Raw genomic sequence first — 23,981 nt, 5'->3', positions numbered from 1 at the left:
CGAACTTTTTTCGCACAAAAGTTCAGCAAAAAACTTTTCGTTCTATTTTATATTCTTACTGTTGCAAGTTTGGTATTGATCGTTGATTGTTAAAATTTAATATTCTTAAGATGCATGAGAGAAATGAATCGAATGAACCAACTAACGAACAAACGAAAAGTTCTGACGAGAAAAAGGGAAAGACGGAAAATGCTCCATTCTAATTATATATAAATTATTCCAATGACAATTTTCTCGAATTTGAACATTTTTTCGACTCAACAAAAAAGAAAGAGATTAATTTCTCTTTCCTTCAGATGTGTATACATACGAAATTGCCAAAGTTGTAACGTGCTGGAAGCTGTGAAAACATCGCGTGCTCGTTTACGAGTTAATCGGTTCACCATGAATTCTGAATGATCTTGAAAAAAAAAGAGAAATAATAATTTTCTTTTCTCTCGTTGTTCTTACTTCTTGTTCTGGTTTTTCACTGATCGTTAATTACAATTAAATAAAATTAACATCTCAACTAGAAAGTTATCATTATTAATTGTTGGAGTGTTGATTAACAATTGATTCATTCATTAAATCATTGAATTACAAACTTCCTTAATTGAACAATGTCGTTTCAATAGGTTAATACGTTAATTGTTTTCGTTATTAAAATTTAATTTGATTTAGATATAATTTTTTTTTACTTCTTATACATATTAATATATATTTCCTAAATCACTATTAAACAGTGTTAATATTATTTACCATTTAATTGTTGTTTGAATTTACTATTGAATTTGAAATAGTTGTGATTATAATTAAAAATTGGTCCTTGAATTGAGCTACAAGCTTTTCGTTAATTGTAATTATTTGATTACAATTAACAATCAATTTTAAACTGATTAACTTGACTATTTGATATGAAACAAAAAAACATAGATTCATTCAGTTCGTAATCAATTAATTGTTCAATGGGAAAAGTAATTTTAATTGTTATTGATCAATAATTGTGGTAATAATAACAATCGATATTAAAATTGATTGTTGGTTAACCTTTTTAACTATTTTTGTGCTCACTGATTAGCATTGTTTCTGGTTAATTGTTAAATCTTTAATTAGTAACTCAATTTAATAATAATATTTTCTTCATTGATTAACTTGGGCCTTCAGAATTGAGAGAAAGAAAATTAATAATTAACTAATTAAGATTCAATTTAGAAAAAAAAGAAAACGAATCAGTTTGAATTGTGAAAGTGAAAGTTGATTATTTGGCGATTGAATTAATTAACTTAAATGTAAATTTAATCACAATCAAGAATGAAGATGAATCAACCTTGACCCAATTAGGCTTATCAAGATTATAAGATGATATTGAATTCATTCAATTTATTTGATTAAATTTTCAGGTAAACATCAAGATGACATAATGTTATTATTACCTGAAGATTGAGAGAGAGAAAAGTTTTTCTTTTTCAATGTTTTCATTTCCTTATTTTGATTGGTCAAATAAAAGTGAAATGACCGATACAGAATTGAGATTGACCCTTGTTAAGTTTTGTCTTGTTAACATGATCTCAATGAATGATGACAAATGATGATAATTAACTTTGTCTAACTAGGGTAATATGTTACCAGTGGTTATGATGGGAGTGGTTGTTAGAGTGATGAATAGAGTCTAATAAGACATCGTGTCAACTGAGTGAGCAAAATATGTCAACCATGAAACTGGAACGATGAGTTAACTCATTACCATGTAAGTTTATCATCACCGTCATTGTCATGATTATTATGAGTTAAGGTGATTAACCAACTATGACAATGTTTCTGTTCAATTTAATAAAGAAAACAAACCGTCTCTCTCTTTCTTTCTCTCTCTCTTGTTCTATGTCTTTTATTACATGGCAGAGAAAAAGAAAAGGTAAAAAAATGTTCAAGGAAATTCTGTAAATTCTGTAACTCAAAAAGAAGAAGAAATCAGATTGGCACGTTACTCTTTCTCTTTCTTTCTCTTTCTTGCATCCTCTTCCCTCTTCCACTTTCTCTCTTTCTTACCTGGAAAAGAAAATAACAACAACTTTTACCAGCGACCTTGATATGGAATCATAGTTGGAAGATGAAGAGAGAGAGAGAGAGAGAGAGAGAGAAAGAAAGAAAGAAAGAAAGAAATTCATGCCAACCTGATTTTCTTTTCGTTATCATTATTATTGACCATGGTAACTAACGAAGGATCCTTTTCGTTACTATTATTTTCTTACCTTTCTTTTTCTCTCTGTTCAATGGTTTTGCATGTTCCAACGGACTTTGGGTTCGGGGAAACACCGATAAAACATGAGATCATGATGATTGAGAAAAAAAAGTAGAAAATAGAAAATGAAATGTACTCAGATTAATCTGAACCTTGAAATGGTAATAATAATAATGTTGAGAGAAAGAGAGTTCGAGGAAAATAAAAAAAAAGGTCCAACTGTTATTTCATTTTTTTCGCATCATTTTTATGTTTATCATTCAATGAATGAAATAATTGTCACGAAACTTAATTAACTCAATTAAATTTAGACTCGATTTCTTTTTGCGAGTTTCACCCTGATAAAGATCATTTAATTTAATTCTGATTAGGAAAAAGCCTTTTATTTTTCTCACTCTCTTTCTCTCTATGTTAATATCAATCAATCTGATTGATTGACTATTAACTTTGTAATCAAATTACGAGTAATTAATTGTTTAGTTTATAATCATTTGATATCGTTTTCTGTGTTAATAATCAGGTTGATCATTTGAATAACAACATTGAGTTGCTAAGAAATTAAACTTACGTCATTTTAAATGATGATTCTGATGAGTATCATGGTGATGACTCAGTGTTTACCTTTTTTACATGAAAAATATAAAAATATATTACCAATATTTCCAGAGTTTAACGATCAAAATGCAATAACTAACGAAAAGTGGATCTGGTCGTCAATGGAAGCGTAATAATATCATCATGAAGCACCAAGATTTAGATTTTGGTCATTCATAAGTCTAATCAGGTCCAGTGGGTGAACCTTGAAAAGTAAAACTGTAAAAAAATACACGATAATTATGTTATCATACCTTAAAGTTTACCTGGTGAAATAATAAATAAAGGTAAGGTTTGAATTACGATATAAATAGAAATTAGTGAGAGAGAGAGAGAGAGGGATGATGATGATAATCTTATATTCTGTGGTTTGCAAACATTGAGTAAAAGGAAGATGAGAGAGTGAGGAAGAAGATGGAGAGGGTGGGTAAGGATGATGAGGAAGAGCAAAGATGAGCGGGTTTAAGATTTTCAGTGTAAACACTTGAATAATTTGGAAACCACATAGAAGAAGGTTAAAAGAAGATGAGAGAGAGAGAGAGAGAGAGAGAGAGAGAGAGTCTGAATAATGAACATGAAGATGAACAAGATGATGAAGAAAAGGAAGACCATAATCTTACCTTGGATTGACCATCTAAAAGATATAATAAAAGCATGAAACCGGTTCCATGATTTACCTGTAAAGGTAAAGGAGAGAGAGAGAAAAAATTAAGGCATAGTGAGTGTTTCATTCAGCCTTGATTGTTGATGATTTTTCCAGTTTAATTTAAGGCAACATCATCAATCCATTATTTACATTGAGCGTGTCTGACTAATAACTTTGCAATTGATTCATAAAAACCAATTCAATTTTCCTCTTTCTTTTTCTCTTTCTTTATTAATCTTCTTCTTCTTCTCATCAACTGAAACTTGTTAATTAAATATGCAAACATTTAATGGATAAACATGCAACGTTTAATTCATCCCATACATCATATAAAACTACCTCATGTTACCTTTACCTTTACCTTTGCAGGCTTATCAACACCTAACTAACTTAGTCTGATTGGCCTGAAGATCACGATTCAATTTTGATGAATTTCTCATTAAATCAATTTAATTTTAATTACTTTTGATTTGATTTACATTAAAACAACAAAAAAAATAATGATAACAATTAGTTTTTACTTGATTTACTTTCATACTTCACAAATACCATATCGTTAAAGGGAAACAATGAATTAACATTTAATTAAATTGTTGCAGTGAATATAAATTGCACTTCAATTCTGATTCAATGTATGCAATTACCTGAAGTTTATTAAATTATTAATCTAATAAAATCAATTATTATTATTCAGCTAATCAATTTGATGTTTTTTTTTCTCATCTCAATTTAATTGTTACAACAAAAAGTTTGATAAAAGTTTCGGGTACAAGAAAAGTTAACATTGAATCAGGGTCTTAATTGTTATGTAAACACAGTAAATTGTATCAGCATTTCCTGAACAATTAATTATGATAATTGAACAGTTATTGTAACATATGATTGGTTGTTACAATTTAATCACAGAGCATGTCAACATGCGCATGTTTATTGTATAGAAATTATTTCCTATGAAATTTCATCATGAAATTATCACCATGTCAATAACTGAACAACAACAACAGCAACAAGTGAAAATAATGTTAAACAATCGCGAAGCAATTAACAGTTAAACTGAATTAGAGTTTGTTTTGAGTTTCTTTTTTCAATTCCATGATGAAATTTACTCTGAATTTCCCCCTGATAATGACGATGGCGATCATGATTCTCAGTAGATTGTAAGAAAAACATGATTCATCTTGAGAGAATTTCAATTTCAATGTTTTCTTTTCTCTTTTTCCCCAAGGAACCACTCGAAAAACGGTGATCTATTCAAAGCATTTCATTATCATAATCAATGAATTAACAATAATTCAAATGATGTCTGATGACATCCAAGGGCATCCTCATCATCAACACACCATCAATTTCAGATCTTTATGAATGTAACAATAATAACGATAAACAATAAAAGTAACTTTTTCTATTGATAATATTAGTCACAATTTAACTAGTTCATTTGAAGGGTTTGCAAGAAGAAACAAAAAAATTAACTAATTGCTACAATCATCTGTTGATAGCTGACGTCAGTTTAAAGTAAAGTGCTAATGATTGAATTAGTTTTGCGGTAAAACCATTAAATTTGAAATAATCAACCAACCGATTGAGAGTCTGTCTAATTTTTGTCAATGATTTAACCTTGAAAACTATTCGAGATTCAAAAAGTTTAACCGCATCAATTTTTGATACAATTGATCAACACAATTAATTAATAATAAGAAATGATCAAGACAAATGAGAGAGAGAGAGAGAGAGAGAGAGAGAGAGAGAGAGAGAGAGATGAAAAATTACTCAATTTTTATATAACTTCCATCATCACCTTAATCATCTTGCTATTTTTTAAATCTCAACAGGTATCCATCGATCACCAAAGTAAATTAAAACAAATTGTTCCAAAAGTTTATTACTAATAATGATGATGAGATGATGATGAAACCTTCATCTTCATCTTTGACATGTTGCTAATGGGATTTCATTTAAGATAATATCTGTAACCATAATGGTTACTGGACAATTCAAGAGATCATCAACTTTTATCCTTCTCATCATCATGATCAAAAAATCATCTTCATCAGAACAATCATTCAGCCCATTGAGCAATATATCTCCTCTCTCTCTCTCTCTCTCTTTATATATTCTAGGTGACAGGTTTAACCTTTTTCATCCTCATTCTCTTAATCATGATCATCATCACAATCATCTTATCAACTTCAGAATATTTCAAGAGAGGGAGAGAGAGAGAAAATCATCTCTTATTCCATCTAAATGCTGGTGGAATGTCTCCTGTCAATCAGAACATTTTTCAATTTCTTGTTGATTTTTTACTCTCTCGTGTTATATCGTATTGTGGACGCGTGTGTAAATTATCAAGTTAAAGAATCATTATCATTATAATTATCTCATTTTTCATCAACTGATGAAATCAAAAATTGAACAGAATTACATTTCAAATCAAAAAGGAAAAAAATAAGAGAGAGAAAAGTTAAATGGCTTAAAAAACAATTTAACTGGATAAGAAAAAATTAATCAAAAATCATCTGTTTCCATTGTAATGTCAATAATGATACCTGACAACTCTCCAGGTAAATCACCTTAAGAAGAAGTAAAAAAAAAGGTGATGAAGATGATAGAAGGTAAAGAGAAAGAACCTTCAACAGGTAACCTTAACACCTTTTCTGTATATTAAGATGAGCAATCATATCAAAAGTCAATGAGGAAGCTTGTCTGTCATCTTTTTTGATGGATCCTCATCAATAACAAACGAAAAACGTTTATTTAATTAACTCAATTATTTTTCATTCAATTTAACAATTTGTGTTGTATTTTCACTAAGATAATAATAAATTACGTGAATAAGCTATTAACCAGTTTATTTGTCATTATTAATTTAATGCTTATCCATTTGATTATTTAACCATTTTTTTCGCCTTCATCTTTTCTCTTCTTCTTTCAATATGATGATGATGATGATGAAGATGAAGAAGATGATAATGATGCTATGAATTAGAGAGTGAGTGAGTTAGTAAGTGAGTATCCTTGAGTGGCTACGCATGTCCCTCTTTTTCATTCTCACTCAATGTCTCCCTATTTACCTGATTACTCTCTCTCTCTCTCTCTCTTCCTTAAATCTTTTTTTCAATTCACTTTTTTTTAGCAACAACAACAACAACAACATCGTCAACAAATAATAACAACACAAGATATAAATGTATTAACATCGTAATCATCGTAATCATCATCATCGTAGTATCAATAACTTTGATTTTTGATATTTTTTTTCGTATCTGTTTCAATCTCTTTTTTTTTCCTTCATCACTTCATCACTTGATATATATTTTTTTTAAGATTGTTTTAAATTGTTTGGTGACTTTGATTAAGTTTGATTTACTTACTTGATTAAATGAATCAATTGTGTAAAGTTTGTGGTGAACCAGCGGCTGGTTACCATTTTGGTGCCTTTACCTGTGAAGGATGTAAATCATTTTTCGGTAGGACATATAATAATCCATCGACCATTGGAGATTGTAAAAACAACAATCAGTGTGTAATTAACAAAAAAAATCGGACTTCGTGTAAATGTTGCCGCTTAAAAAAATGTATCCAAGTCGGAATGTCCAAAACAGGTAAGATTCGAGTTTCTTTTCGATTATCCAAAACTTTTCCTTTCCAATCAAACTTTTTCAATCAACATCTTGACCACAATATGATAGAAAGAGAAATAGAGATTGATAATAATTGAATAAATTCAATCCTGTAATTTAATCCTCTTGGTATTAGCATTTCACTAAATCAATTCAAAAGTTCATCTCACAATTGATAATAATCATGATGATGATGATGATACATAATCCGCAATTTCCAATAACTTCTTGATTAGAAGATAATTATTTCATCTTTGATTGTTGTCGTCTACCCATTGTAATCACAATTATCGATTCACTTTTTTTTCCAGGCCGAATCACGTTGAAATAATAATAATGATAATAGTATTAATATAATAATCATCATTATGAAGATGAGAGAGAAAGAGAGAAATAATAATGATAATCTTTAAGTTCATGAGAATCTTGAATTGAGTTTGATTACCAAGTTTCATCTTCCAAATATCTTGGGCTCCTTTTCTTCATGAAAATTTAAATTTTGACAAAAAAAAACATCGAATCACGTTTTTTAAACTAACGATAATTAACAGGAAAAGTTTCTTGATTTTCATTATCATCATATTATTATTTCTCATAATGTTGTTGTTGTTGTTGTTGTGGTGTGTTGATCCAAGGAAATAATAATACTCAATAAATCTGCAAATTAAGCGATTACCTAATGAATTACAATTCAAATAATATAAAAAAAAAACGGGTCAACTTGATTCAATCAATTTGTATACTTGATTAATGTTAATAGTTAATCAAAACTATTACCAATTGATTAAATTGTTAATGAATATGTGATTTGTATGCGCTTTTTCATTTTCAAAGTTAATCTTGATCAATGAAAAAAAAGGGAAGCTTATTAATCTATCAAAAATGAGGATCAATGAGAATTGAAAGTTACGTTACTAACCTTGATTAGTTTAAATTTGAATAAATTGATACAACTAATTTAAAGATGATGATACAATTTGTTGTTGGTGTTGTTGTGAAAGTTTTCATTGACAAGATTAATTGATTATAATTAACCATGATCCTTAAAAACTGTTAGCTTGTTTGTTTTCATCATGATTGATTGTGATGAAGATGAAAGTTGATTTAATCAGGTTGATCATTAGTCTTGTTTTTAATCTCCTTTGATTGTCAGTTATCTTTTGTTGATTGTAAAACTGTTTGATTAGCCATGTAAAGATCATCATCTTTATCATCATGATATGAAATTAATGCTGTTAATTTAGTTCCAAAAAGCGTTGATTGTTATTATAGATGATCTATAGAAAGGAATATATAGATTTAATTGATTCAATGTTCTTTTTTTCCACCAACTAAATTATCATTATTAAATATTATTTAAAACAAAAGATAATCGTGATGGTGGAGGAAAAAAAACAAAGATATTAATTGTGATGATTACTCTTTATACTGGATTACTGATTTTGAGGTTATTATTGTCGGTCAGTTTGAATCTCACAATCAATTAGTAGTATAAGAGGTTGTAGGAGGAGGAGGAGGGAGGCGGAAGGAGGGAGGGGAAGGTGGATGTAGGTGGGTGGATAGAAACTATAACTGTGTGTCGCATTAATTAAGAGGAAGCATCATCATCAAATTAAGGTTCATCTTTAACCTTAATTAACGGAAGTTAACATATTATTACGTTTCGTTTTTTGTTTATCACAGATCAACAAATTTCTCATTGTTTTAAACTACGAAATTAACTATGTGAATTTTGTTGATAATTTGTCTCTTTTTTCTGCCTATGTAATTCCAATTAGCGGGAAAGATTATGAGGAAGAGGGAGAGAGAGGAATAAGCGTAAAAGTGTTGATAAAATGATGCTAATGAAGAAGACAATGAGAAATGAATTAAATTGTGAGAATCGAAACAAGGAATTAATATTTAACTTCCGTTGACATCTTCAAGGTAAGATGGGCTTCGTTTTCTTTATGCGCGCTGTTGATGATGATGGTGATTGCGCTTCTTGTCCAACTTCCTCTGCTCGTTAATACGAGTAACAGTTACCACCATCCTCGTCCTTTTGATATTAATGGTGACAAATCAAGCAACTGTAAAGAGAAAATTTTGATAATTATTAATATTATTGTTTTTTTTCTTCTTCTTTTTCTTCTTGTTGATAATGTATTCAGCTCTTGTGGTTCTCTATCGCATCTTTGATTTCTTCTGATGGTTTTCTATGCTTCCAGAGTAGTTAAAAGATAATTTGAAATTGGTGTAAACTTGATTCACGTTTTAAAACTTGATTAAATAATTTATAATTCATTATTATCATCATCATATAATTATGATCAGGGCGCTAAGGGATCATCTTCATGATCAATTCTAAATTGATATTATGTATGAGAGAGAGAGAGAGAGAGACCATTAACATTATCATGCTTTAATTTACATCTAAATAAAGCAGAGATAAGAAATGAAGTTGAAATGAAGAGAAGGAGAAAAAAAAACCAAAACCAAATTAAAACATTAAGATGAAAGAAAAAAACAAATAAATATAAAACACTTAATTAAATAATCAGCTCACTTATCTTAATCAGAAGAAGAGGGAACATGAAACCACAACCAAACGACATTACGGTTTTTTTTTCGCTTCTCCTAAACGGCCAAAGAAAATGTTACATGTGTAAATGTAAAAGAAAAAGACATAAATTAAATTGTTGTTGGAAGATAATCAAAAAGAAATAGCCACTTACCAAACAATTATAACCATTATAACAAAAGCTTAAGTTGAGTTAATTTATAATTGACTTGTTTCCTTGGATAGAAATTGAAATCCAACTCTAATGATCTGCAACAGAAGAGTAGAAAAAAAAAGGAGAGAAAGAGAAAAGAAAAACCATAAGATATATAGAGAAATGAGCAATTGATGAGCATCATCTCATGTTGTATCTTTTGTTGTGTTTATTGTGGTGCATGATGATGATAATGATGATTATGTTTTAATAATAATAATCATGATGATGATCGAGATCATGATTGACACAGAACACAGAATATAAGATGAAGAAGAAAAAACAACAACAAAACATGAAGAATACACTTTACTCTCTGAGAGAGAAGCAAAAACAATTAAATTTAAATGACCTGATGGGTTCATGATTAATGCAACAATCAAGCAAGTTAGAGACCAAGAGGTAAATAAAAAAAAAGCGATAGGGATAAGACACAGTAAAAGCCCGATGAAAATGGCGAAAAACAAGAAAAAAAAAGCCAAAGTAAATCACCAAAATTAATGGAAAAATTAAAATTAGAAGATATTACAATTTGGTTGCCGGAAGGGTTTAACCTGTTTAACTAAGTAACTTAATTAAATTATACAATGTCAGTAGAAAGAAACTAAATTAAATACTAATAACGATCACCATTAATTAAATTAAAGTAATTAAACAACAATCATGATTAACCGAAATTTGAATTACTCTTTAATTAGGGATCATCTTTACATTAATTATCTTCTCTTTTTTCTTCTCTCTCTTTTACCTTTACCCTTCTTTCTATGTTTGTTTAATATTCGCAATTAGGTGTTGGTCCCGTAGAATTTTTTCTCCTTTTTGTTTCATTTTTGTTCTATTCTCTTTTTTTTTTGTTTGGTTTATTCTTATTACATGATTGATGTTTGATTCCTTTTTAATTTTGTTCCCTCTTGTTAATCAATTTTGTTAATTTGTTCTTATTTTTTTTTATTCTTTTATTTTTCTTGTTTATCCTCATTTTCTTCTTCTTATTCTTCTTCAAATTTAATTGTTTTTACTTTTACACACATACACATACACAAATTCATTGACGGAAACAGGATCTCGATATGGACGTCGATCAAATTGGTTTAAGTTACATTGTTTAATTGATAATCAAACAAGCCTGACGACCAATACAAATGGATCAATTCAGTTAAATGAATCTTTTAATGAAAACAAAGATCTCGTCAATCAATTTAAATCAGAAGCCAATTTGAGAGAAAATGTTAACAATCATGTTAAAAATCCCACCACCAATGGTATCAATAACAACACCATCATCAACAACAACAACAACAACAACAATAATAGTAATAATAACAACAATGTTAACAATAATAACAATAAAAATAACATCATCAACAACAAAAACAGTTCAACAAACAATAATCTCTCCAATCATAATGGTAACAACAACCATACCCTTCATAATATAACTAATCATAGTAATGTTGTGCTAACAAGCAATGGAAATAAAAATCAAACTCATGTTTCACCGGGAAATCATAACGGCTCTTCGGACGGTCCATCGCCTTTATTAACGTTGGGAAGTGAAGGATCATCGGGACGTGTTAATCATCATTCATCACCTTGTTCAATAATTGAAGTTGCCAAAGCCTTTGGGTTCTCAAACTTTGATCCAACCAATTCCTTCATGTTACATCCATACAGTGATTCTAAAGCTAACCTTAAATTGGCAGCGGCCGTTGCTGCAGTTGCCCAAGCATCTTCTTCAAAATCATCTCATCAAGATCAACAGCATCATTTACATCCTCATTCTTTACACTCTCAGTTTATCCATCCTCTTAATATTTCATCCTCTTCATCTTCTTCTCCACCCATAGTCTCCGGTCAGACCTCACAAGTTAATCTTTCAACACCGGCCATTGGTTCAACCATTACAACACCTTTGTCTAATTCATCAAGTCCTAGTATCACATCTAATGGACGTGTAGCAACACCTAATGATAATCTTACCTTTCCATTTCATCATCATCAACTTGGTAGTCAATCTCACCATGGAATACCTATATCACCAATCGCTCCTATGTCACCTTTAGATCCATCATCACGTCATCTTTTTCATTCTGCTGTTCAATTGTTTGGCAAAGGATTTAACGTTTTACCCAAAGAGTTTAACAATTATCTTCTAAGTTCAGCATATTCTAATAGACTTTTCCCAATAGGATCTATTAATCAAGTTTCTAAGTTAACCTCATCTTCATCCGTCTCCTTATCTCCATCATCACATTTTCTAAATATCAAAGGAGCTCCACCCTCTCCAAGTGATATTATTTATGGTAATGGATTATCATCTGATCAAGAGAGACCCATTGACTTGTCACGTTCATCTGTCAGTGTAAAACCTTTAAATCCTCATAATCGAAACAAATCAAAGAAACAACCACGACGAGCAACAAGAGGATCCGAAGATGAGGAAGAAGAGGAAGAAGATGCTGAAGATGCTGAATTGTGCCTTCACGACGATAACAATAATCCAACAACAGGAGATGAGGGAAGTAAAAGCTGCATGATTGGTGATCATGATTCCGGTTTCTCGCCATCTTCCAACGAGGACAACATAGTAACCACACCGCTTGACCTAACAGCCAAAAAATCGCCAACTCCACCGCCTTCAGCTCCACCCTCAATGACACTACCTTAATCGAATTATTAAATATTGGACATACAAAGTAAAGTTTACAACATTTTTCCATAAAAAAAAAGATGAGATGAGCTAAATTTTCATCTTCAATTATCTTGAAAAGCATCTAAAGGGCACAAACATTGGCTTGGAACAATCAAATCTACACAATCCAAGATATAGAGTCTTCCAAAAGTCTTCCAATAACAACAACAAAGCTTAAATCGTCATCATTATCATGATTATCATCATTTTTGCGCTAAAAAAGAGTCATTTCAAAATAACAAAGACATTTTCTTCCAATTTCGTTGCCATCAAACGATCTCATTTTGAAAACGGGCTATAACTTTTCCCGTTAATTTCCAAATACAGAACAAAAAATTTTAAGAAAAAGAAAAAGGTTTATATTTCAATTTCTATTCTTTTTTCTTCATATATTCCATTAAGATCATCATCATCTCTTCATCAACATCTTCAAATATAAAATTTCCACCATCATCATGATCATCTTCCATCATAATTAACCATTAATTCTATTCAATTTATTCAATTCATTTCACAATGAAGATACCTTTTTTCCCTCATTTTCAACAATTTAAATGTTAATTATATTAACATTTGTGACAACAATCAGCAACAAATTTAGAAATAATCTTTCAACAATCAATGGAATCAACTTTCCAATTAACGATTGTCCATTTCAATTACCAGGTCAAAACAACAATGATACCCAATGATTATCATGATGATGATGATGATAATGATGATGTCCAAGATGATGATTATAATTGTGATGAAAAAATGATCATTATGATGATCCTGATAGAGAGTTAATCTATATATAAATATATATTAATACATACCGATAGTAAAAGGATAATCAGATTAATTCCTTTAATCTACAACAATAATCATCAAAAAAAAAGCAAAGTATCAACTACAACGACCAAATAATCAATTACTTTTTTAATCTAAAACTTAATTGTGGATGAAATCAAATCAAATAGTTGCTGATAGCAGGCTGATTAACTAATGATTAATTTTTTTTATATAAATTGCTAAAAAACATGAAAATGAAAATGTTTATTATCAGAAAACTTTTAATTACCATAAATTTTGACGACAAATCTATTTAATCTAATTGTCCATTTTTGTACAAATCGAAAGCAAAACAAAACAAAATAAAGAGAGTAAACAATTAACTAATTATTACAATTGAATTTCCTTAACAACAACAACAACAAATCAATTGCATCAACTATTAATACAATTGCAAATTAAACAATTACAACAACAATTTACTTAAATCATGACAGTCTAATAAAGTAAGAAAATGAATCGACCAATTTAATCACAATCAAATTAACCAACAATCAAAGTGAAACAATTGTTGGTTTGCTCAATCATCATTAAATTAAATGAAATGATATTCAACCATGATGATTAAATTGATTAATTCAATTTGTAATTGACTAATTTAGCTAATCATTTGTTTACACAATAACATGATGATAATTTATAAGAAATGGTTGGAAACAATTTGTTAATCTTATTTTAATCAACTGATTGTGATCATCAACAGGTAGGTAACTTGTTAACTAACAATTCATTCAATTACAATTTAATCATTATCATTATTTGTTTACCAAATCAAACCAGTCAAATGATCATTTATCATTTTCATCATTATCATCATGATATTATCATGTAACTTTAAACATCATTTATCACTTTTCATCATAATCATGATAATAATTATCCTCTTTCTTAATCACAATCAGATAAACAAGAGAAAGAGAGACAAATTTGTTATAACAATCAACTAATTGTTAACTGTTAATATGAGATTGTAACACTTTCCTTTAAATTGTTACAAGATATTGACGATCACAACACAGAATCATGGACAATTATTTACTTAACGAATTAAATAATTAACTCGATTGGTCAGTAAATTGTTTATTAGATTTAACAGAAATCTGTTGATAACTCATTAGACTCATTTGATTCAGTTTACAACATCATTCAACAATCAACTAATTGCTAGCAATTTGTCAATTTTTTTCCTATTAATATTATTATTTATGTTTACTACGATTTTTGAAGCAAAAAATCAAATTGATGAATCTAATAATTAATGATGATGAAGCTAATTAACCGATTATCCTGATAATCATAATCGATGCTTGTTAACACTTAACAGTTAATCAGTGTTACCTTAGGCTAATTGTTGTGATTTTATCTGTTACAAATAAAATTTAATCATGTTGATTAAACAACAACAACAACAAACAGAAGTAAAAGTTTTCGAGGTGTTAATAGTTTCGTTATTTATTATCATTTTTTTTCTGATAAAACTTTCTGATAATAACGTTGGCACGAGCCGAGAAGATGATGATTAGTATATTGATTAAGGTGCTGATTTAGATGCTGATGATGAGGATGATGATGTAGATGAAGATGCTAATATACTAATGTAGTGCTGATGAAAATGACCCCGCCTTGATGTTTTGATGAAGACGCACCTTGGTTACCGGTGAGAATTGAAATCTACCCCTCGGGCAAAATGTTACCTTGTAATAAGATAATTGTTATAATAATGAGTAACTGGATAACAATCAATATGGTGCTTCTGGTTGATGATAATAAGGAAGATGAAGATAATATCATGAAATCATGAATTTCACTTTTTCAATATCATGAAAATGAGCATTTAACAATTTTCCCGCTTTAAATTATTGATTAAATTAACTACTGCTGGTAGTATTTTAAACATTTGATACACTTACATGGCCATTTGTTGGTTTGATTGTTGATTAGTCATTGATTGTCAGCGATTGTAAATCAATTTAAATCAATGGAAAGGTAATTTGATCTTTGTCTTATGTGTGTGTTCAATTGATGACATTTGATCAGGTAGGAAAATAATGAGAAATAATTACGAGTTGATTATAAATTGATTTACAATTTAATTTAGTTATCTCATCACAATTAATTAACCCTTAGGGTGTTTTGAGTTAGCTTGTTAATCACTAGTCAGATGCAATTAATTACTTTGTGTTTATTTTTAATTGATTACATTTAATTTACATTTTCCAACTTAATCATGATCATGATTCTTGATGAGTTTTCAGGGAGAGAAAATTATTCAATCAGGAGTAAGAACTTTTTTTTCTGTTCGTTCCAACGAAATCAACTAAACTTAGAATATAATATAAATTATGTTAACGATAATATTGAACCATAATTACAATAAAGTTCCAGTTAATTGTTATTAACAATCAATCATCCAGACAAACCATAAAGTATCATAATTAACTGATGATAATCAAGCAAATCAATTGTTAGACATTTAAGAGTAAACAGAAAAATGAAATCGTTTAATCAATTATTAACTAACGATAACAATACAATCAAAATTGGATAACATATAATCACAATTAGTAACAAGTAAAAGTTAACAAAGTTAAAACCATTTAGATTTCACTTTTCAATTAACTCAAATGGAAACATAATCATAACAATTAATCACTCTGATTGATCATGCATATAAAGACCAATAAGAGATATTGAAACAATTAACCTTTAAATTGTTATAATCATTTCTTTCCAATATCCTTCATCTTAATCAGTGGAATTGTTATAAAAACTTTTCGATTTGTCGATTTGAACAAAAAGGCCAAATTTCTTACTTACCTTTCATCGTTCGTCATCAACTAATCATCAGAACTTTTTATTTTACTAATTCATTGTTTACTGTTGTTGATAGCTAATTGTTGATTGTTGGATTTATACAAGCAATTGATATATTATTTATTTAATAGATAAATAGGCCAACAACAACAATTGACTTCGAAGGTAAGTTAATCAACTAAATACTTTGTGTTTATTAGGATTGAATGTTAAATTGTACTTTCGATATTAACTGTTAATAAGGTCACTTATCATCATAATCATCAACATCATCTTCATCTTGGTCATTCAATATATTGCGAAAACCATGATAATAATAATTATCATCATAATCATTCTTAAAAACTTTTCTCTTCCTTTTTATCTTCATCTCTCTCTCTCTCTCTCTCTCTACTGACCTATTCAATAATGTTTATCCTGAAGATAAAGATGATCAACAACATGATGATGATGAGGATGAAAAGAATAAGATTTTCTCAAGATTCTTATTGAATTGTTAACTAATGATAAGCAGCATGAGTTAACATGCTTATCCAGGCGTTACAACAACAGGTAAAAAAAATTAATAATAAAACAATTTGTCACCTCATTTGATTTAACAATTTATTATCATCATCATCATACCTTTATCTATACTATTATCATCTTGATCCTCATCACTATTGATATCATCATCCAACAGTATTATTGTTATTAGACCTTTTCTGTTCACAATCGATATCAATTGTTTTCACATCGCAATTAAATCAAAACTTATTTTTACCTGATTGTTGTTGAGTATCATGATGATGATTATAATCATCGTTATGATGACGATAACATCCTTAATCATGGATTATTATTATTATTATTATCATTACCCATTGATAACAATTAAGATCTTGTATTAAGATTATCAACTATTTTTTTTAAAAAAAAAGTTAATCTTGTACAATTGAGTAGCAATTTAGTAAGAAAATGATTAAGCTAATTGTTGATTATTGCCCGATTTTCTGAATCTTTCTCATTCATGGTCCATTTTATGATAAATCAATTAATCATTTAGTTTCTACTTTTAATTACTGGTGGTTTAGTTTTTCAAAATGATTACTTTCAAGTTAATTGCAATTAACAGCAAAACATATTAGCTTATTACTTTTTCTATGAGCATTTGATTGTTTGCTGTTGTTTGCAACAATGTAACTTAATTTACTAATTGTAATTGTATCCACTTGGCTTGCAAAATTGGTTCCAACGTAATTTAACCATGATTTAACCTTCGATCTTAATTGCCAGCATATTTGCAGTTTGCTTATTAGAGGTTAAAGTTTAATTGCAATTAAATGAGTTTCTAACCCTTTAAACAACCAGGTAAACAAAAGTTCAATGTCTAGTTAATGAATCAAATCAAAAGTAACAAGAAAATTCAAAAAGATTTTACCTTAATATCTCAGGAAGAATAAAAAAATTCCTATTCTCATAAAATCTAAATTGTTTTCCAGCCATAAAGTAATTACGATAATATCATTTAATTCAGTAGCCAGTAACAGTTAATTGTAACCATCTATCTGTTAATTGTTGTAAACAAAAAGTATAGACAGTAATTAAAGCTTTGCTATGATTCGGATTACAATCAGATCGTTTCAAAAAGTTAATTTACTTTCTTTAACAATTAAAAACTTTTCCATGGGTTAATAATTATTACCACTGGCTAATCCAGTGATTAACTTGAAGATTAAGGTTAAAAATGGTTGAAACATCAATTCAATATCTGTGGTCAAGTGGCTTAAGTGTTGGTCATTAAAAACCAATAATAAGATAATGATTTCTATTGATTATGGTTTATAATTAAGAAGAAAACAATTTTTTTTATTAATCACAATCAACTATCACAATCTAAATTACCATCATCATTATGGGTACAATTAGTTGATGGTTATGGCTGATTAGTGTTCAAAAATTTCCAATAAATGATGATGATAATAATAATGGCGATGATAATGATTAGTTGATCATTAGATTGAATCAAAGAGTTAATCAATGTTTTTATAACGGATTCCAATTGGTTATCATGATTTTTTTTTTCTCTAGATAATGATGAAGATGATGATGATGATGATATCGATATTATCATCAATAACTCAATCAGATATCATCATTATCTTTATTTTGAAATTTTCCTTAAAACCAGAATTAAAAAGAAATCAAGATGATCAATTTAAGGAAAGGGAAAAAAAAAGTTTTTTTATCAACTGAACTTTTCCAATTTCTGAATTAATCTACAATTGATTGATGAAAATTACATGGTATCATCATGGATTTGTATATGTATGTATGGGCATTGTTGTATATCCATGATTACAGGTTGATATTTATTCACTACAATTGATAAGATTGAACAGATTATGTTGATAATGATTAACGATTGATTATTGATAATCTATTTGACTTGGAAAACAAAGCAACAGATGAACTAAAAAAATCAATTTCCAACAATTTAAGATTATATTGAAAATCCTTGATTAAATTAGGGTTGATTGTTATTACTGTTATTAGGATGATTGTAGTGAGTAAATGAGTGAGTGTGTGTGTGTCAAAGTGCCAATGATTTGTGGTATATCGTGCTCACTGAACGTGCAATGAATTTATAATTTATCATTATCAGCGTAATCAAATTGCTCAGGTAAACATGAAAATAATCATGATACTTATCATCATTTGCTATTATTGTATTTTCACTTGAATATACTAGTTTAGTTGATTTGGTAAATTAAGTAAACGTTTGGTTACCTACACAAAATTTAGATGAAAACAATAAGATATAAGGTAAATATTATGATGATAATATTTTTCTTCTTCTTCTTCTTCTTCTTCTTCATCTTCTCTTTATTTATCTTCATACGATAATAAATTATTACGTTAATTGTTATGATTATTTGCCACTCACACTTGTACCTTGATTTGATTGTTAACTGTGATATTTGTAGCCTCTTCAATCAAGGAGATCAAGCTAATTTAGGTAAGGAATTAACTTTGCACCTACTAGTTAATTGTTGATTGTTGATTGTTGATCATTCTACAATGTTAATTGTATTAAAATCATATGGTAACAAAACAATTGCTTTTAACTATCATTATTAGGATATGATTAAGTTGATTGTTATATTAGAATAGTTTATCATTTGTTTGGTTTGATTAATATTTTGATTGGTTTTCTTGTTAAATTGTGAAAATTAGTATCATTATTTTGGACATTCAGATTATCTCGTTTAATTGTTGGTATCCTTTTTTGATTTCTTGGTGATTAACAGCAACAATTAACTTATTATTATTATTATTATTACTTTTATCTGATTAAATTGCAAAGGGAAAAGGATTTAATTTTTTGTTGCACTTTGCTGTTCAAGGTTAATTGTTGCAGTTAATTTAATCTAATTGTTTCAGGTTATCTTTTCGTTCATTTTCATTTTCATTTCATTTAAATCTGATTACTATTTAATTGCTTGAATTAGAATCAATCTTTCAATCAAAGTTAAACCTTTTTTTTCCCAATCAATTGTGACTTTCAACAATTAATTTAGCCAATTTTTGTATCAACCATAAGAGAGAAAGAGAGAGAGAGAGAAAGTAATTAAATCAATTTATCATTGAATAAATTAAGATTTAATTATCTGGACAACTTTCTTCAGGAATCAAATCAACAATCAAAGTCTAATAGTAAATCATTGGGCGACTTGGGTTGTTAACCAACTTATCATAACTTTTGATCAATTTTCAAGGTAATATTTCAAAGTTAATTTATTTAATCAACTTGATGATATCATGTTGAGTTGATTAAACAATCATCATATCGTTTTCTTAACCAATTGTTTCAAAGGTAAAATTCAAGACAGAACAAAAAAAATCCCATTCTGTTCAGTGATCAAAATTTAGAAACCAAATCAACACAATATCATTTCAAATTGTATTACGGAGGTGGATTTCTTAATCTTTTAATAGTTGATTAACTCCAACCAACAATCAATGAATTGTTTATTTAATTACAATTAAAAAAAAGAAACAGGTAACTGTCTAAATTTTAACTTTTTCTTGTGATCTTCAACTAATTCAAGGTCAATTTAATTTCTCATTCATTATCATCGCATCATCTTCATCAGTAGGTTGATAAATGGCGCAATCAGGTGGGTGGATGATGATGTTGATCATCATCATCATCAACTTGATATTAATTATATTTGATTAAGTTCAGAAGCTTTGATTACGAACCTTGACTTTCGAGGATTTTTTTTTCGTTACAAGTTTCGATGAGATCGAAACTTTTTCAAAGTTTTCTTTTCATCTTTTCAACAGATAAATTTAAATCATCAGATTAATAACAATTAATCAACAAACAAATGCCAAAAGAGATGAGCAATTTACAATTAAGGTTAACTAATTATCAATCAAACAAATTAACAAAATTTGTTATAAACATTAAATCAACAAAACTTGAAACAATCAATGAAAATGTTTGATAGTATTTACAATCAACAACCACACAAATTGTCACTTAATTGTTAATCACAATCAGAATAGTAATCAGTCATTGATAATAATATAAGACATTGAATATCATTTGAAATGATCGGGAAACACACAAACAACAATTTGTTAAATTGTTGTTATTAATAATTAACAACAACAAGAAGAAAAAAAAATGTCGACATTAAAATAATGCAAAGTAAATTAATTGTAAACAATTAACATTCAACCCAATTTCGTGATGATAACAAGGATAATAGTTAATTGTTAATTTATCAATCTCTCCAATTAACTAATATAATACAACAACAACAACAACAACAGCAACAAATTGAATTAAAAAACTTCACAAGTTAAACATTTTAAATTCAATTACCTAAATTAAATTACATGATTAGCTAACTAAAAAAAGGTAACCTGTTAAACTAACACTCAACTGAATAATAATTGTTGTTTAAATTGATTAAGTATTATAATCAAATTATGTCAATAATAATAAACAAAGTTTAGAAAAAAAAAATTACAAATAAGATAAAATATCCTGAGCAGAAAAAAAAGTTTTGATTGTTATGCTAATTATTATATTGTTATATTAGAAATTATCATTATCATCATTATGATTTAATATAAAGGTGAGTGAGCAAAATAATCTGTAATATCAATATGAATATTGATAAAATTACAAATTACCGTGAATTTACCCACCTCCTTATGCTATTTACCTTTTATAATATTTCATGAAGGGAAGGAGGTGGTCAAGAGATTCATTTTGGGGTGGGTTGAGTGGTGAATCAGCCTCACAATCAACAACATGATTTAATTTAATTCACACACACACACACATATACTAGTATATACACATAACACCAACCATCTAATCATATTAAAAGAAAATAAAAGAGCAACATAATCAAATACCACACAACACGATCATCACATAACCACTCACTCACTTCAACCCTGGACTCTACCATCATCTGTATCCCTACCTGGTCACTTAATACATGAATTAAAACAGAAAACACGCATTTCTATGAAAACTTTTACCTTCTCTCTCTCTCTTTCATTTTAAGAATGAATCAAATGTAATCAACAGAAAATGAATCAACTGTTTGCCATCTTAACTTAATTTGCTAATAAGTGAATCAAGGTAAGATTATGATGAAGAATGAGAATAGGATGATGAAGATGATGATGAGAATCGGTATTGAACAGGTTCCTCTATCAAGGATGTAAAGTAAAGTAAAACCATCGCTGTAAAAACCATGAAAAGGTCACCATGTATATTATATATTAATATAAATAGTTGGTAAAAATCGTGCAACCAGAGTAAATCTATTATATTATAATTTAATATAATATGACATTCAAACATTAACAACAGAATCATAATCAACCTTTTGATTAGCATTCTTATGATTTAGATTTTTAAATCTAAAACTAATAGTGTATCTACACTCTCATTGAGAGGCTCGATCTTTTTTTCTTCCTCTTTTTTTTTGCCTTCATTTTCTTAAGATGGTTAACTTACCTGTTCAATTTGTTTGTTTCATTCAGTAATATATTACTCCACAATAACCGATTGGCAATAGTATTTGCAAATATTGTGATAACATTTCATCAATTTAACATGTTATTGGTATTCAGAATCATTCTTTGTTTTTTATTCTCTACCTTGATTTTTTTTTGTAAACTCTTTGCAAACATTACCTTTGTTTACCTGGTTGTTTAACAGGTTTCCTTTTATTTATCCCTTATTTACATTGCCACTGATTTTTTTCTTCGATTTATTTGCTTTCTTTTTTTCTCCATCTTCTCTCCATTCATTTGAATTGGAATTTTTTTCACCTCATATCTAAGCTCACTCACTCACTCTCTATCTCTCATCTTCTTGTTCACAGATATCCTCACTTTCAAGAGGGAGGGAGAAGAGAGAGAGAGAGAAGAGAGAGAGAGAGAGAGAGAGATATGAGGAGATTGTGATAAAACAATGAGAAGACAAGTTTTTGGACTCTCCTGATAGTGGGGAGGATGAATGATGGATGATGAATGGTTTTACTTCATTCCTACAGATCATCAGAAAGTGGTCGATGGGATGATGATGATGAGAAAAGGGGGAGTTAGAACTGAGAGAGAAAAAAAGTGTCAGGATAAACACCCAACAGTGAAGAGAGAGAGAGAGAGAGAGAGAGAGAACAAAATGAAGCAAAGATGATAATGATGATGTGGAAGAAGAAGAAGAAAGTGTTCCCATGGTGAATGAGAATGTATATTGATAGGTGAGTAAAGAATAGAATTGATAGGTTATTTAGAATAGAATGAAAAAGAGAAAATATAAAAAAGAATATAGAATAATTGATTGAAATAATATAGAATTAAAATGATCATTCTGAACATTTTTCTTATCCATTTCATCGATTGTGAAAAATTAGTGACCTTATTAATTTTATCCGGTTTCTTTTTTCCTCAATAATAATCATTTTGATACAAGAAAACTATCACAAAACAATCTAATTATTATAATCATTTACTAATCATCTCGACTGGAGTAATTTAACTTTCATCAGCTGAGTTACGATCAAGAAAAATTTTCCAATCAATTACAAGAAAACTTTACTTCCCTAAGGTTGTGTCATTCAAAAATGAATCAGAAAAGTGAAACCCTAACCCTAATCCTCAAGAATTAAGTCCATCAATTGTTGATAATTAGACTTTATAGTCAACAATTAATTCAGAACGAGATCTATAAATTGTTAATCTATTGTTTTCGAATACAACTACTGCCATCTAACTGTGCTAATAGAAAACACTTTAAATGGTTGATTGAATTAAAAATCATTCTGAGAATTGATAAGTTCAATAATCTCTTGTTATCCTTTACCAAAACTCGTTTATGATCAAATTAATATCGATTGGAACACTAATGTGACCTCAACGAATCGAGTGCCAAAGGTTATCCACTTTTACTTATCGATAACCAGCCTACAGATGGAGCTCAATGTTCAGTTGTAAAGATTTTCCAATTTCTATGGTTAATCAACGGTAGATGGAGATGAAAGTCAGGAATGAATTTCTCCATTTACATGAGGTGAAAAAGGATAAGCAATGAACTTGTAGATTCCTGAAGAAACTTAATTGAACCAATTTTAAAAGTTTCGACTGAATAAAAATAATATTAATACTTACCAGATATTCAAATATGAAAAGTTTTCCAATAAGAGTTTGTAGTGTTCATGATAATATCTCCATCTCAAAGATTTTCCATTCACTTATAAAAGGTAAAGAATTATGATTTCAAATAAGATCGTTA

At 28.7% G+C, this 23,981-nt stretch overlaps 1 protein-coding gene and 2 long non-coding RNA genes across 11 annotated transcripts; 2 read left to right on the top strand and 1 right to left on the bottom strand.

The window, feature by feature from the left end:
- Positions 1 to 97: 97 nt before the first annotated feature.
- Positions 98 to 10,752, bottom strand: LOC128393457 (uncharacterized). 9 transcript variants are annotated; one of them, XR_008326161.1, is made up of 7 exons: positions 9,793 to 10,752; positions 7,998 to 9,694; positions 6,830 to 7,754; positions 3,433 to 3,489; positions 2,914 to 3,031; positions 2,787 to 2,839; positions 98 to 2,272 (listed from the first exon to the last, which is right to left on the bottom strand). It is a non-coding gene; the product is annotated as an uncharacterized LOC128393457 (long non-coding RNA). The 9 variants fall into 9 exon arrangements; XR_008326157.1 differs by having other exon boundaries at positions 2,787 to 3,031; XR_008326159.1 differs by having other exon boundaries at positions 98 to 3,031; positions 6,830 to 7,128; positions 7,249 to 7,754.
- Positions 4,446 to 4,870, top strand: LOC128393487 (uncharacterized). The gene is made up of 2 exons (XR_008326176.1): positions 4,446 to 4,615; positions 4,684 to 4,870. It is a non-coding gene; the product is annotated as an uncharacterized LOC128393487 (long non-coding RNA).
- On the top strand, positions 6,838 to 13,684 carry LOC128393448 (putative uncharacterized protein DDB_G0288537). The gene is made up of 2 exons (XM_053353634.1): positions 6,838 to 7,060; positions 10,893 to 13,684. Exons 1-2 carry the CDS (start codon positions 6,838 to 6,840, stop codon positions 12,497 to 12,499), a joined length of 1,830 nt encoding a protein of 609 aa, XP_053209609.1. The 3' UTR covers positions 12,500 to 13,684.
- Positions 13,685 to 23,981: the final 10,297 nt, after the last annotated feature.

Source organism: Panonychus citri, unplaced genomic scaffold (genome assembly GCF_014898815.1).
Source record: "Panonychus citri isolate SS breed McGregor unplaced genomic scaffold, ASM1489881v1 Contig00013, whole genome shotgun sequence".
NCBI classification, from domain to species: Eukaryota; Metazoa; Arthropoda; class Arachnida; order Trombidiformes; family Tetranychidae; genus Panonychus; species Panonychus citri.
Note: the sequence above shows the minus strand (reverse complement) of the source record. Positions and strands in the feature narration are given on the sequence as shown.